At 33.0% G+C, this 17,857-nt stretch overlaps 1 protein-coding gene across 1 annotated transcript; it reads left to right on the top strand.

Annotated features, from left to right (window-relative positions):
* The first annotated feature begins 1,303 nt into the window (after positions 1 to 1,303).
* Positions 1,304 to 2,349, top strand: LOC144544434 (molybdate transporter 2-like). Its single transcript, XM_078292944.1, has 2 exons — positions 1,304 to 1,326; positions 1,699 to 2,349. Exons 1-2 carry the CDS (start codon positions 1,311 to 1,313, stop codon positions 2,259 to 2,261), a joined length of 579 nt encoding a protein of 192 aa, XP_078149070.1. The 5' UTR covers positions 1,304 to 1,310; the 3' UTR covers positions 2,262 to 2,349.
* The last annotated feature ends 15,508 nt before the right edge of the window (positions 2,350 to 17,857 follow it).

Below are 17,857 nucleotides of genomic sequence, written 5' to 3'. Positions count from 1 at the left end.
ACATTCTTCCAAAAATGCGTAAATTTCAATTTGACCCAAATTTTCGAAACTTAATTACAAAACAAAGGCAAAATCAAAATCAACAAAAAAGAAACCTTCAACACAATAAAAGTACGTACACAAGTGAATTCCTCGTCACTTACCAAACAATTGTTCTGTTTTAAAGAAATAAATCGATGGATATTTACTTACATTTACAGATGATATTGATCAGGCGACTAAATATTCATCATCTTTTACTTCATTTTCTCCTCTTTTTTTATTTTAAAGTCGGTTGCTAAATACGGCTGAATTCTTAATTTGGCAGCCGAAATTCTCGGCAGTCGAGAAACATAATTTTTTTTATTAGCTCGGTTTTTGTGAGAAACCGTTTCTTTTATTTATAGTTTTGTACTAATTAGAAAATATTATGATTTATTTATTATTTATATTGAAATATTAGAAATATTTTATATATTATGTATATTTTTTAAAAATAGATGGGATACAATATAATTTTTTTTTGTCATTTGATATATCATGAATACACAAAATCAAAGAATATAAATTACAATATAAATGTCAAAAATAAAATAATAGTTTGCCGTGTTCGTCTGTTCGATGCAAATTAATGTATCTTTTTATTTAAATTAAGGCTCGAAATGAAAAATTTTATAGCACTATGTTGATGTTAATATTTGAACGTTATTTTGTTTGTATATCTTTCCTACCTTATTAAGGAGCTTAATGTCTAGATCCTGCAAGGGTTCTGATTTACTGTTTTTTTGTGTGGAGTGAATCTGAATCATCTAAATAATTAATCTGCCTTATTTTGATTAAATACATCATTTTTCTGTGTAGAAGTTCAAATTTAGTTAAAACTTGACCCGCCACACGTATTGTCACATAGATCTGCAAAAAATTTCGCTGATCCGTAATTTTTTTCTCCCAGCGAAATTGCTGCCCATCCCTTCCCCGACCCTTCTTCCCAATGAGAAAAAAAAAACCTGCGATCAACCCATGTCTCGCCTCTACCCTAAATCGTGGTCGGAATAAGTCCCTGCGCCAACATCCTGCACCTTCCTCTCCCTGCCGCACTCGGTCGAGCGAGTTCAAATCTGGTAGCGATGGGCCAGTCTTAGAGGTCGTCCCGCCTCTGTTCCTCAAGCAAACCCTAGGTCAAGGATCAGGACGCGCTGGCCGAGGAGATCCACCCCGGCGAACTCAACCAGCCCATGCGTGTCCCTGAGGTATTGATCCGAACTATTATTTACTTCAAAACGCAATATTATTTGCTATGTTGAACTGTACAAATTAAGTGAGAAAAGAACATGATAGAATTTCTCAGTTGGTTCAAGTTGAGGTTTTAGTTGAATTGATGATTTTGACCACCTCATAGTCATATAGATGAATTTGATAACAGATTTGTTGCATGCTACATGAAAAGAAAGAAAAAGAATGATGAAAGTAGAATTTGAGTAGTCAACAAAAGTAATTTATATTGAATCTAGGCCACTTGTAATTTAAATTTTTTCAATGTACTGAATTACATTTTTAGCACACTTTGGAAAAAGAGGTTTCAATTTCCTACATCCTAACAATTGAAATCCTGATATACAATTTTCTGGGGTCGAGTATTGTAATCCAATTATATGAATCCAGCTGAATTATTTTTATGTTGATTTTTTGCTAACAATTAAACTAGCACCAATTTTACAGGCACAACTCTGATCTTCACTGCAGTCTACAATGCCATAACCGGCATCCTCTTTGGCATCCCCATGCCAGTACAACCCATGAAATCCATAGCAGCAGTTGCTCTCTCTGCTTCCCCTCACTTCACTATTCCACAAATCATGGCTGCTGGTCTCTCCACTGCTGCTGTTCTCTTTATCCTCGAAATCACCGGTCTCATGTCAACTCTCTATCGCCTCCTCCCCTTACCAGTTGTGCGTGACAATCAACTCTCCCAAGGCCTCGCTTTTGCTTTATCGGCCATTAAATACGTAATGTACAACCAAGATTTCACTTCTTCTACTTCTTCCTCAACCTCATCTCCTCGATCGTGGATCGGTTTGGATGGCATAATTCTTGCGCTTGTTGCTTTGTTATTTCTCGTAATCAGTACCGGGTCGGGTGATGATCAAGAGAGGAATGAAAATGGGGATTTGGATCGCACCAGGACCCGTTCGTGTAAACCCGTTTCTCAGATCCCTTCTGTATTGATAGTTTTTTTACTTGGTATGGGGATTTGTTTCATTCGGGACCTTTCAATTCTATAAAATCTCAAATTTGGACCGTCAAAAGTTACAATAACGTCTATTTCCTGGGACGATTGGAAGATCGGTTTCTTACAAGGTGCTATACTGCAAATCCCTCTTTCAGTACTGAATTCAGTTTTAGCAGTTTGTAAACTCTCATCAGATTTATTTCCGGAAAGCACTGAACTCTCCACCACGTCAGTATCGGTTAGTGTTGGGTTAATGAACCTAATTGACTGGTTCGGTGCAATGCCAGTATGTCATGGGGCAGGTGGCCTTGCTGGGCAGTATCGGTTTGGAGGTTAATGATCAATGGAGGTTAATGCTTAATTTTAATGTTTAGTTGTTAGCTAAGGGAACTATAAAATATGGAGTACAGGTCTCCGTTCCTGATTTAGCTTATTTTCCAATTAGAATTCATTTCTGTTTAGTTTTTGGTTACTGGAATAAGGGCTTTCTCTTGTAGGTGCACTTGTTGCCATAGCACCAGAACCTCAGGATGCGGTGGCTGCTGGTAGAAAGGTATGTTTTCTTTCACTATCTATGTGATGACTATGATCCAAGAGTGCTACCAGTATGTATGTTATATGACAAAGGAACACTTATTACCTAATACATGTAATTCCTTGCTGGTTGGAACATGTATAATGATATCAAGCCTTGCTAAAGCAATTTAACATTAATCTTAGTTCCAAACTAAAAATTAAACTAATGTTCTGAAAGAATTGGACCTGTCCTGTAAGAATCTGGTATGCACATGATATTGGAGATTAACTCATAGGCCACCATACCAACATATCAGAATACCTATACCAATGTTCCACACAAACAAAACAAAAAGAAACATATACTGGTACAACATATGCCTACAACAGCCTTCAAGACCAAAGCAGATAGAAATACTGGTTTATAGTGAATTAAGCCAAGCCATTCATTTCACAGATATATAGACAACACTCCCATGAGCATCTCAGAACAAAAATTCCCATTTTTATAATTTTCTATGATTTATACACCACGTTAAAATCAGAAATCAGTCCAGATTAATTATTCCTTCCTAAGGGCTTCTATGTAAATTGTAAATTTGGGAGTGAGTGTATCAGGTTTTCTGGTACAAAGGGTCCCTGATACAACTGCAAAGGGCTTACATGTAAATATTCCTTCCAAAAGGGCTTCCATGTAAATTGATTAATTATTTATAAATTGTTTTATCTTATAGTTAAGGTAAAGAGCAAGAAATCCTACATCAAGTCGTACATTTTCTTATTTATGGCTTGTTTTATTTTAAAAATTTAGCAGTAGGCAGTATCAGAACCATGTTATAGGATTTATTAATGGCTTGTTTCAATTTGAAATGAAGGTTAGAGCAAGGGATTCAACAACATATTATAGTTGCAACGATCATTTTGTGGTGGTTGACAAGAATGTTGACTATGGCATCGGTGGATCTGTCTTTACTAGAAAATACAATTTGACCCAGTTGGATTTGAGAAATCAGGCAGGCTCTCCTGTTGCAAATTGACCTTTATTTTGTCAGGTAGGTTTCATATTCTCATTCTCACTTCTTACTTTTTTTTACCAGTAACCATAATAGAGGTACTTGAACTTTTAATTTCTACCACGGATAATTTTAATCTGTCTTAAGTTTATCAACATGAGAGTGGTTTATCTTTATTTCCTTTACTATTCATGAGTGGTTTATCTTTAGTTCCTTGACAGTGGTATACTTGTACATTGTCTCTCCCACCATCCGTACCTTCGGTAAATTATCTCTCCTCCTTATTAAGGAGCTTAATGATTTCTACTACATAATTTGCTCCCGTTGCTGTGCACGGGCACGATTACTAGTATATTATCTATCATATATATATAAGCATTCTGAAAATAATTCATAACTTCACATTAATTAGCACATATATATCTATTAATTATTTATAATTAATGAAACATTTATTTGCTACTAATTTAATTTCATTCTGTGGATAAAGTTAACATGTGATTCTTCCTACACGTAAGCATAACCTAATTAGGTTGACTCGAAAAAACACAATAAAAGTAACTTATTCCAATTGTTAGTTAAAATAAAAGGAGTACACAGCGCTAAATTGATAACCGATGTTTAATTGTTTACATGAAAAAGAAAGAAAAAACTAATTTCATTCTTCTACACGCGCGAAATCCACGCACACTGGGGCGGGGACTAATGCATATGGTGTACAACTATTATAAATAACGGTATGTGGTCGTCGGACGGATGGAGTACTGCTAAGTGATTAATCAATATGTGGCTAATTAATCCAAATTATGTGTACTATTAATTATTTTCATTAAAATTATGTGTATATAATCATAGTTTACTAAAAATAATTTATTTAACTCAACTAACTTACCAAACAAACTTAATTTAACTTAATTTTATTATTATAACATAACACTAATTTTATTTCTTTTTAACAACACATATGCACTTTACATATAAAAATTAAGTTTTTCAAATAAATTTATTTAATGCAAAAATAAATTTAAAAATTAAGTTTTTTAAATACTATTATTTAAAGCATCCCAATATAAAATTACTAAATTTAATTTAAGATAACAACTTAATTTCACATATGAACATATATGACGTACTAATTGATAAAATTACATCGGTAGGTAAGAAAATAGATGTTATATAAATATAGAAGATTTAATCAATTTCAAAATAAGTAAAATGAAAAAACATATATAAAAAATATTTGATGTATATCCAAACACAAATAAAACTACATAAACGGATTTATTGTCACAAAGTAACAAGAAAAAATAATATGAAAATAAATATTCACTAGAATAAACGGTATTAATCGGGAATAAACTGACGATTAAACGGGAATAAACGGAATAATCGAGAATAATCGTCCAATTAATCGAAAAAATCCTCAAACAGGCCTCTAATTTAGTGTATTCGTAACGATTTGACTACCGTTAGATTAAATGGACGTTAATTGACCATTAAGATCATATTTTACAACACTGCTTGCAACTTACAGTGATTCAGCTATAGGCACAGCTGTGAGGCATCGTGAGTGCTTGATACAAGACATTCAAGCGCTCATAATGTAATTACAAAATCAATAGGACACAAACTAGCACAATTCATAGAGAATAAAATTAAAGAACGTACATAACATTGAAATTCAAAAGTTCAAAACCGCATAGCACAAGTCATAGAAAACCGAACACCAGTCATAAAAAAGAAAAATCCAAACTATATAATACATTTAAATATTTCGTTGATATAAGACATTACTGGAGCTTTTTAAGCACCTCGAGCATGGCTTCGTACCCCACAAGGGAGTAACCAAGTACTCCTACCAGGTCCTGTGGCAGGTCTTCGACTATTCCTGTCAGGTCCTGTGGCATGTCTGCCAGTATTCCTGCTAGATCCCTCTACATTTAATAACAATCAGATTATTGTCTTAGAATTATAGCTGTATAAATTTCTCACCAAAAAAAATGTTATGAAACAAGGTTTATAAATTGAATAGTTATTTATTCTAATATTGTAAGTCTGTAATCTATTGGCTGTAATTTGAAAAAAGGATAAAGAAAAAAAAAAGAGAATATATACCTTGGAAAGAGGCCTTTTGATATGAAGAGTCTTGATCATATTATCTAGTGATAATAAATTGATTTTATTTATTTCCAACTTAATAGGGTCTCCTTCCTTCACAAAGAAATGAAATAATCCAAAATTATAATTAAATATATATATCAAAAATAAAATAAGAGTATATATTCAAGGTCTTAACGAAAATATTTTCTTCCGTATGTGGCTTCTTTTAATTACCATCATGAAATTTAAATAAAACGGAATTCTGAATTCATAAAACTATATATTAGAATAAGATTATAATGCTGGCTTTACCAGCTTGTAGTAACCACTATAAATATAGCTCTCTAGTTCATTGTCAAAGTTTACCAGGATTTTGTTGATGTGATTTTCCAACTCAACCTAATTAATAATAAGCACAAAAGTTTATCATACAAGAAAAACTAAGTGAACATCTACCATGAAATAATAATATAATAGCTTTTTATGGGAGGTGCCAAGGAAGCAGAATGTGAGTGAAAAATAATGTGGTTTGATTACTAAAGAAAGTTGAAATGATTTTTGGATATTAACTAATAGTTTTATATATTATTTTGTATATTATTAACCTTACCACGGAAAAATACTACAAGGTATAAATTGATATACTACAAGAATTTGTTTTAAAGATGAGGGTAAAAGAATGACTAATGTTTGGTAAGACCACAAAAATAATTATCCCTGAGAAAATAGTTATTCCGACAGGAGAATTATATCCATGAATGTTGTTAAAAATATTCTAGTACTTAAGCATTTTTATCAAGCTAGTTCACAAGTCTTCAGGGAATTTTTATTTTTTCTATATATATCCTCAATTTACTTTGACTGCAACTTTCTGTCAACCACAACTAGAAAATACTGCATACATAATTAAGAACACTGTGCTTGTTAAATTTTATATATGAAACAAGCTGAATAGGTATGAAAATACTGCATATATAAATTTCTCACCAAAAAAATGTGATGAAACAAGCTGAATAGTTATTTATTCTAATATTGTAAGTCTGTAATCTATTTGCTGTAATTTGCAAAAAGGATAAGAAAAAAAAATGAGAATATATACCTTGGAATGAGGCCTTTTGATATCAAGTGTCTTGATTTTATTTGTTTCAAACTTAATAGGGTCTCCTTCCTTCACAAAGAAATCAAATAATCCAAAATTACAGTTAAAGAAGTCAAAAATAAAATAAAAGTATATATTCAAGGTCTTAACAAAAAAATATTTTCTTCAGTATGTGGCTTCTTTTAATTACCATCATGAAATTTAAATAAAACGGAATTCTGAATTCGTAAAACTATATATTAGAATAAAATTATAATGCTGGCCTTACCAGCTTGAAGTAACCACTGGAAATATAGCTCTGTAGTTCATTGTTAAAGTCTACCACTACCAGGATTTTATTGAAATTTACCACCTCCAAAATAAGCTGCTTGTTGATGTGATTTTCCGAGTCAACCTAATTAATAATAAGCACAAAAGTTGATCACACAAGAAAAACTAAGTAAACATCTGCCATGAAATAATTAATAATATAATAGTTTTTTTATGAGAGGTGCTATGGAAGTAAAATCATTATGAGTAAAAAATAATGTGATTTGATTAAATAAAAAATTTGAAATGATTTTTTCATAATAATTAATAGTTTTTATATATTATTGTACTGTTAAAAATCCCAATGCTCTCATAGTCAAATACCTTACTGTAGATACATACTACTACAAGGTATAAATTGATATACTACAAGAATCTGTTTTAAAGATGAGGGTAAAAGAATGACTAATGCATATTGCTAAAATAATTATCCCTGAGACAAAAGTTATTCCTACAGGAGTATTATATCCATGCACGTTGTTTAAAAATATTTTAGTACGCAAGCATTTTTATCAAGCTAGCTAGTTCACACGTCTTCAGGGAATTTATATTTTTTTTCTATATATATCCTCAATTTACTTTTGACTACAACTTTGTGTTAAATTGAAAATGTTTCATTAGAAAATGAAAAGACAAAGGAGAGTAAAAGAAACTGTCTTACATTGGAGTCGAATTCTAAACCCAAAGAAGTAACGAATTCCTTATCAATACTTCGCCAATCTATCTCAGCATATCTATCGCCATTGTAATTGCCACCTCCACTCCTAAACTGTCCCAGAATAACAATTTCGCTCACGCGCTTAGCCTGCTCGCTTAGTTCGTCCGCAACTATTGCCAACTCTTGTCCCAGTGTAAGTGTATAAGGAGGTGCCGGCTATAGTAAACAAGTGAATATTAACTTTTATTTTGAAGTTTTGAAGTCAATTAACTTGCAAGTATAATTGAACTAAAATAAAAATTGAAACTGATGCCAAATTTTTATTAGAACATAAAAATTCAGGGAACAAAAAAAGAAATAGTACTTGGCCATATAAATTACTCACCGATCCATGATTATCACCCGCCATGGAGAACAAGGCCTTGCATATGTCAGTCATGCGTGGAACAATTACACTATTTATCGCTTTTCTTAGCATCATGCCAAATGCTAATTCAATCACCTCTGAATTGCATGTATATTGATAATTTTGAAGCACCTATCAGAAATTTTAAGTGAATACAAGAACTTACAGAATTTTAAGTGAGTTCACAACAGAATTCTAAGGTTCCTTGTACTCTTTTGGGAGCTGGTTTATGGACTTGAGATTTGAGAACTAAAATCAAATCCAATTTGAATGGGTCATTTTTTTGCATTTCAGATCGGTTTGGACGTTGTCTGAAATAACTTGTGGGACAAACAACTATATTTTGTGTTTAGATCGGATATGTTAGGTTCTAAGGCATTAAATAATATTGAACAAACCTTTGAGATCTCATCATACTTGCTTCTCTTCTTGAGATAATTTATGACGCCGCTTTCATTGACGAGATCTACTTTCTCCACTCCATGCATATTACCTTCATGGAAGTCATGAATTATGCCTTTGAGAAAAGAGCGGGCACCTTGACTGAACTTAGGGACCTCAATTAATTCTGGATTGTCGGACTGCTTCAATAACCATTCAACCTTCAATATACAATATCATATTGTTATCATCCTTTAATGACTTGTGAAATAGAGAGAATAAAAATTATTTTCTTAAGCTGGAAATGTCAATACATGTTTTTTTATTCACTATTGTTAAGCTTTTTTTTCGTTTGTTTTACATTAGTCCATTAACATATTTGAAACTCAGTACATATTATGCGCGACTGGTTTGGTATGCAATCAATTTAAGATCTGGCATTATACAAATAGTTTGGTGCAGTAACATCCCATTATATACTCATAGATTACTATGATCAAAATTTAGAACTAATACCTGAACAATCGTTCGGTAACGAAATAAGCCGTCCGCACTGAAGATAGGAAGAAGCTTTTTAAGCTCTTCCGGATACTCTTCATTCAAGGGGGACAAGGTCACCCATTTAAGGACGTCCTCCATGTACTAAGAAAATGAAATAAGATGATTTAAAAGTCATAAACTAACGATAAACTAAGCTTTTAACTTTTAAGTATATGCAACAAAATAAAACAAAATATGTCCAAAATGTATACTGCACGTGGCCAATTTGATGAAACTGCCCAATACAAACTAGAAAGTGGAAAACCGAGCGCATGTAATGAAGGACAGGGTACGTAAGCTAGCATACCTCATTCCTTGGTTTCCCGTGGGATTCATGATTGGAAGTGAAACAACTTTTACGAACTGTAGAAGACGATCTGAGAGCAACATAATTATGGTGTACGTCTTAACAGCGAGTAGCTCAAGACAGAAGGGCGAAGGTTTGAGGAGTGGTGGTGCACATAACCGCCTCTTAGGGTAAGAAAATTGGTAGCTTGCATTGCAATTCTATTCAGATGATAACTGAAATAATCTCAGTACAAGAGACAGAGACAAAAAGTAATATTGTCAAAAAGTACAAAACATGTAACACAACAATGAGCAAGAAACAAGCAGTGCGAAGAGATGCATGATCATAAAGTACATTTCAAAGAAAGAAAAAAGAGCTATAGAAGCCTTCGACATGCCACGGTATTTGCTGGATGGAGTTATAAAAGACCTGTGTATTGTAAACTAATTTGTGTTGTTACTACGTAAACGCTACCTAAATTCGAAATCATAATTCAATATACATTACCTATACATTTTGCACACCCATATATATGATCACTATTCACTATACGTAAGGATTGATTGATTAAAACAAAAGGTGAGAGAGCAATATTGTACCGAACTACAACTTGGGAAATACAGAGTATGCTCGCAGACGCCTTGTTTTGTAGCAAGCACCAGTGTATCCTCTGTTGTTTTTCTCTTTTGATATGGCCGTTGTATTTAGCAGGAAAGAAAGGCCATATATATAAAGGATGCCTGAAGAGAAAACTGACAACTTGTATTGGTTTAACATGGCGGTTGTACAAAAGTACGTATTCTACATTTATTTATTTTCTTTTGCCAAATTGCTGCGAGTCAAGTCTTCTACATTTCATTTAATTATCCCCATACTGGTGCTATTTTTTATTTATTTTTACCAAACTGATCCATCATCCATACAAAGTCAATCTCTTGTTTTTAGACTATTTTGTCCCAAGAATCCGTATCCCTCCCTGACTCAACACAATTGAAATGGACGACCCAGATTTAATTTCAGCCGTGGGTGATCGGATGGCAGTATTATTTGTGCTTCGAGATGCGTGCCAAGTCATTTTCGGACTGTCTGATTCAATCCTACTCAGTCAGGTAACCTGAGGGGATATGAATTCAACAAAGAATTCACATCCCCTCAGGTTACCTGACTGAGCACAATTACAATCAGTTCTTTTAACCTGGCACGAATCTCAAAACGGACCCCTACAGTCTCTACAGTAACCGAATTGAGTCTGATCCAGCTGGGATTAATCAGGCCCGTCAATTTCAATTTGCTTGAGTCAGGTACCTGGGAGGATACAGATCCACCAACAAATACCTTCAGATCTTTAATTAGTTTACTTTCTACATTCTCTTTGGATATATAGAGTTGCTCAAGAATAAAATGCTCTCAATGAAATTAGCAACCTTTTTTTTTTTTTTACAAGACATTTATTTAATATAGTAAAACGAAGCTAAGAAATTAATTGTTACCATTTCCCTTGTGACTCTGACCTGACTATATATGCTAACAACTCTATTTTTTTTTTTTACCTTTTTTGGAGTTCTTTTACCATATTTTACTGTATTGACAAATTCTTTTGAGAGATTATCATTAGAAATAAATTAGAACTATAAACTTGGAAGCAACATCTTCCAACTATTCCGATGATTTATTCAGCGCATTGACTTTCGCAAAAAAAATTTGTGTGGAAAAAGAAATGATCTAATTCTGTTGAGAGATCATCAATCACTTGAAATAAACTATAAATTACTAAGAATTAGAAGCAACATCTCCAAATGCCAATTGATTCCTTCAAAATTGACTCACGCTGCCTTTTTTTTTAAATAAAAAAGAAAGGTCTGAGCTATTTTATCTTCTTTAAAAAAAAAAAAAAACTGCCCCAGCAGGTCTGGTATATAATTTGAAGTAAACACACAAAAATTTAACAATAATAGAACGCTATAAAACTACATCCCTCTTTCAAGAAGAATATAAATCGATTACCAAAATTAATCACATCTATTATTGCGTCTTGTGTCAATTTTTTTTTTTTTTTTTTTTTTTTGCACCTTGTATTACAACAGATTCCACTCAGAACTACCTAGGAAACAAATTTAGAACTGAACAGGTAGTGATTAAATCTAGAAATTAAAATAGGGGAAGTATGACCGACATAATCCCATTCATTTACCCTTCCTCCTTTTGCCAAATTATCAGATGGTATATTAATTAGCGTCATCTGTTTTGAACTGAACGTGCGCTGCCGATGGTATATTGATTAACGTTATTTGTTTTGAGCCGATCGTGATGGCATATGTGTATACTTTTCCTATCTGATCAATAAGTAACGGTTAGGAACCCAATGACGGAACGTGGTTGCAACCGATAGTAAAGTGTTTTTCTCTAGTAGTGATATTTTATTATTATACTTTGAGTGTTTTTTATACAAATAAAAAATAATTATAGACTTTTTACATAAAAGTGAGAGGAAAAAGTGAAATCCACAAGAGCACGCATTTTGTCAAAAAGTTTGAAAGAGTATTTTATTTGATGGTTTTGAAAAGAAAAAAAAAATAGTTTGTAAAATTTTCCATCTATGTGATTTCAAACTTAGGATGGCTTTTTCATAAAATTTTGAAATTCATTATTTTCAATTTTTCTAAAATTTAGTTTGTACAGATTTTTAACGTTTTCTTTTTCCCCTTCTTACTTTCTTAAACTGTAAATCTCACTTAAAATCTTCAAATATATTATATACTTGTATGCGAAATGAAACATATATAGTGGAATGATTACGTTTATTGAAGTCTAAAAATTGAAAGTTTGAGCTTTAGTACTCAACTTTAAGTTTTATGGAGCATTAATCAATCAATAAAACAAAACATATCTATATCTATATTAGATAGAAGGGAAAATAAACAGTATAAAAAGTATCTAGGGAATAAACAGTTGTCCTAACTTAAATAATAATAAAAAAAAAATTAAAAAACCAAATTGTCCTAAAAAGAAGAAAGATGCATCACATGATACTTTTTCTTTTTTTTTCTAATTCCGTCAGGTAAGAGTTTGCAAGAAATAAATATAATAATTTTTCATGCATGCTTGAGATTTATACTATAATTTAATTTGATAGGCAATATAAAAGATTGGCACATTTTATTTTCCAGCTATCAAAAGATAGGCAATACTATAATTTAATTTCAGTTTGACATTTGGTCATCAGAACCGTTCCATTAACGTTGGAATTCGTATGGACGATTTATTTTAAAATGTGTCCCGTAATTTTAAATGAATGTATAAATTTTGACGCAAGTACAACAGTCTAAACTATAGAATTCACATTCCCTCGTATTACCTGACTTGGTGCAATTGAAATGGACATTGAACGGTCCATGATCCTTCTTTTAACTTGGCACGAATCTCAAAAACACAATAATACTGACCCTCTGCGCTATTCCAAATGGCCATCTCCATGTCGTACCATAGTGACAAATGAATTATTCAGGTTCGGTTCGGCGAGATCAAAAATTCGTGATTGGGGTATAATTCGGATATAATTCGGGAATGATTCGGAATTATCCGGATCAGAAATCTCAGTCCTGCAAGGGAGCAAAAAAACAAAAAAATAAAAAAATAATTGTTGGAAAAATTCAAGAAAAATTCGTGAATAATTCATAAAATTCGGGAAAAGTTTGTTAAATTCGGGAATTATTCGGGTTTTATTCGGTCAAAGTTCGGTCAACCGAATAATTCGGCGTTCGGTTCGGTATCACGCCAAAAAAGTATTAAACGGGTATAATTCGGGTATCTTGTCACTATGTGTCGTACTGAATTTGTATCCCCTTTACATGACTGAGTAGAATTGAATCGAACGGTCCGAAAATGGATTGACACGCATCTCAAAGCACAAATAACCCTGCCCCAGTGCCCCCTCTGTCATCCCGAATCCCGACCGGCTGAGAGTGAATCTGAACCGTCCGTTTCAATTGTGTTGAGTCAGGTACCTGGGAGGATACGGATCCTGTCGTACTAGTGTTTGCACTGTTCTTGCTAGTTGCCACTATCTTTTGATCAAGCCATGGCTAATGGGCCCAAGGATCAAGCCATGGGCCGAATTAAACTATCTTTTCTTGTGCTTTCAATCTTTCGCTCAGTAGGCGGTTCCTGATTAAAATTACCATACAGGCGGGTTCTCTATTGTCCAGTGAAAGCTATGTAAATAATAGTTAATAATTAATACCATAGGATGTGTTAGAACTAGGGCTGCACAAAAAAATCGTAGTTTGTGATTTGATTCGAAAATGTTCGTAAAAAATTTGATTCGAAATATTTCGAAATTAATTCAAATCAAATTCAAACTGAACATGATTTGTTCGAAATAGGTTCGCGAACTATTCTAGTTTGAAATTCAAAGTATCGTAAAATGTTGATTTTCGCTGATGACTTATGTTCGCTGATGACAGCAATAAATCAGAACTCGTAATTGTTATGTTTGAGAATATAAAAGAATACGAATAAGAATATATTTTTTGAGCTTTGCCTTTCTGTTTTGTTGGTTATAAATATTTCGCAAGGATCTTTTGGGCTGGAATGTGGCTTACGCATCTGAAATTTGAATCTTCGTGCTTAAGTTGGAGCCTGTCATCTTTGCAGGAGCCACTGGTGCTTTTCAAGTGTCAACAATTAAAAAAAAAAAAAACAGAGGTAATCTGAAACTCTACAAAGCGAGAAAAGTATTCACATTTAATTACCATGCAACATTATTTATGGCATCGTCCGTCTGATTTGCTGCTGCTTTATTTATTTTGATAAAACAAAAGCTTTTATATTATTATTCTTTTTCTCGTTAAAAAGGAGAAAGTGTTTGATGAGGTATGCTAGAATAGTTTCCTCAAGACTTATTGCTATAATTAATTGAGGATATAAAAGAATAAGAATAACAATATATTGCAATAAATCATAACTCTTAATTGTTATAACTGAGAAAGTTATTATTTTATAAGTCATAACTCAATTTTTTTGTTTTATATTCTTATTTTCTAGTTGTGGGTGACAGAAAATTGTAGTCAAAGTAAATTGAGGATATATATATAGAAAAAAAAAATCCCTGAAGACTTGTGAACTAACTTGATAAAAATGCTCGAGTACTAACTTGATTTCTTTGTGAAGGAAGGAGACCCTATTAAGTTTGAAAGAAATAAAATTAATTTATTATCACTAGATAATATGATCAAGACTCTTGATATCAAAAGGCCTCATTCCAAGGTATATATTTCTCATTTTGTTTTTCTCATCTTTTTTTGTAAATTACAATAGATTACAGAGTTCCAATATTATAATAAATAACTATTCAGCTTGTTTCATAACATTTTTTTTGGGTGAGAAATTTACACAGCTAAATCTAAATAAGTAATCTGATTGTTATTAAATTAATGTAGAGGGATCTGGCAGGAATAATCGAAGACATGCCACAGGATTTGGTAGGAGTACTTTGTTACTCCCTTGTGGGGTACGAAGGTATACTTGAGGTGCTTAAAAAGCTCAAGTAATGTCTTGTATCAACGAAATATTTAAACGTATTATATAGTTTGGATTTTTTTTTATTTTTTTATGACTGGTGTTCGGTGTGTGTTATGCGGTTTTGAACTTTTGAATTTCAATGTGTTATGTATGTTGTTTAATTTTATTCTCTATGAATTGTGCTAGTTTGTGTCCTATTGATTTTGTAATTACATTATAAGCGCTTGAATATCTTGTATCAAACACTCACGATGGCTCACAGCCGTGTCTATAGCTGAATCACTGTAGGTTGTAGGCAGTGTTGTAAAAAAGGGTTAGGCCTGCTAATGGGTTTGAGCCAGCTCAGCTCAGCTCATTGAGAAAGTCATAACAGCTCAGATTCAGACTCGGTTCGGTTTTGAAAGGAAAAGTCCGGCTCGGCTCGGCTCAGCCCATGATTCGGCCCGGCTCGAAAAAACTAATTTCTTAGCGGCGAATATTAGATCGATGCTTTTTGTTTGTTTGCAGAACAAGGGAGGTCAATAGAAAAGCGGGAACAGTTTGTTTATTATTATTATTTTTTTCGTTTGTTTTTTTACAGAGGTCACCAGTTGACGTACCGATGACGTGTCCCTCTATGAACCGTCGATCACTGTCTATTCGTAATCTCAGTCGTCTGATTTCATGCGATAAGGCCGACAAACTTAGCAAGTTTTGAATGATCCTGGTTTTAAAGTAATACTTTACAACAACGACAATGACTCTGAGCCCCACAGCCTAAGAATTAATTTGGATTGCGAGTGATTATACGTGACAGGTTCATTCAATTAAATTTCAGCAAAATACATACTTTCCGAAGGCGGGAAAATAATGACCTATAACTATAAGGCGAAGCTCCGTTAAAGCATCGAGACAGCTTGAGAAGAAATGGGATTTGACGGGCGGCTCGGCTCGGCTTGGGCTCGGTCCTGTTTGAGTGATAAAATACAGAGCCGAGCCGAGTTCAGGCTTTATTCATTTTAGGGTATGGTTCAATATTATTTATTGAACTGTTCAACTTATTAATTCATGAGTCGACTCGGTTCATTAACAGCCCTAGAAACTGTTTTAACAGCCAATTAAGCGTCCGATTTGTTGTTAACGGTGCCCAAATCGTTACAAATACACTAATCGAAGATCTATTTGTAGATTTCTCCAATCATTCGGCCGATTATTCCCGATTATTCCATTTATTATTGTTTAATCTTGTTTATTCTAATGAATATTTATTTTCATATTGCTTTTTTTGTGTGATTGTGTGTGATAATAAGTTCCATAAATTCTATATTGTAATTTTATTTGGAGAACAAGATGAACGGTTCGAATCGACATTTTGGATTTTAAAATTTCAAATTTTGACCGTATGCATATCGGGCCATATGCATACGAATGCACATTAGTCACTCTCTCTCTTTATATATAGAGAGAGAGAGATTGACTAATATGCTTTCGGTAGTATATGGGCCGAAATGCTACTAGTCCAAATTTCAAATTTCAAAATTCAAAAAGTCGATCTGAACCGTTCATCTTGTTCTCCATATTAATATGTGCTTGGAGACCAAATTTTTCATTTTTCGAAATTTGTTTACTATTTATTAAGCCACTTTGAAAATTGCTGATTCAACGATAGCACTGTTTTGTTAAGCCACCGTTGGATCAGCGATTTTCAAAGTGACTTAATATATAGTAAACAAATTCCGAAAAATAAAAAATTTGGTCTCCAAGCACATATTAATATGGAGAACAAGATGAACAGTTCAGATCGACTTTTTGAATTTTGAAATTTGAAATTTGGACCGGTAGGACTTCGGCTGAAGTGCTACCAAAAACATATTAGTCAATATATATATATATATATATATATATATATATATATATATATATATCGCCTTAAATTCTCTCACAGGGAGCTAGAGCTAGACGGCTGGGAGAGAAAATTACCAAGGACTCGCCCTGAACACCATCAATTAAACTGATGTACATACATGACCTAGGTTCTAATTATTTACCACCACTGCCACTAAAAAGTATCTCCATCGGTCCAGCAATGATATCAGTTAGTGTTGATCAACCCAAAAGCCAACAGATCATGAAACAACCAGATGGTAAAAGTAATCTCCTAAGTGTCATCGTTCGTTTAGCCAAACTGATGTAGAAGAGTCGCCTAGTTCTAACGGTTCGTGAAATTCAACCGATGGCAAAGGAGGGGGTCAAGAGGTGGTCCATCAACGCCATCGGTTTGTTATACAAAACAGACGGTAAAAGAGTTCAACGTAATTATAGCGCTGCCACTCGTGATGTACACCATCTGTGCGGAAGCACGTCTGATGGTAAAGGGGCAATGACAAAAATATTTTTTGTAGTAGTTTTTCTTTGATAAAACAAGCAAATTTTGTATTGGTAAAATAAAAACTAAAATTCCACTCAAAAATAATGTATTAAATTCTAATTTAAGAGTCCAAATTAAAGAAATTTATGTCTATACATTTTCTAGACGATGAATACAAAAACTAATCATATTCACACGGATTAAAGCAAAATAAGTAAAAATATATATGTATATGAAGGAGCTCACAAAACATAGTCAATGTTGGTCTCATTTAATTTTACTCCTAGCGATTAGAGAAAGATTATGGAAAGAAAATAGGGGAAATTGGTTCCATGCCACTCCAAAATGGTAAATTTAGAAAAATGCCACTCCAAAATTTTTATTTTGCTAAATGCCACTCCAAATCACGTTTATTAAGAAAATTGTCACAAATACAATATTAATGTATAATTTTAAATAAACAATTTACA

Source organism: Carex rostrata, chromosome 26, assembly GCF_964058835.1.
Source record: "Carex rostrata chromosome 26, lpCarRost1.2, whole genome shotgun sequence".
Classification (NCBI taxonomy): Eukaryota; Viridiplantae; Streptophyta; class Magnoliopsida; order Poales; family Cyperaceae; genus Carex; species Carex rostrata.
Note: the sequence above shows the minus strand (reverse complement) of the source record. Positions and strands in the feature narration are given on the sequence as shown.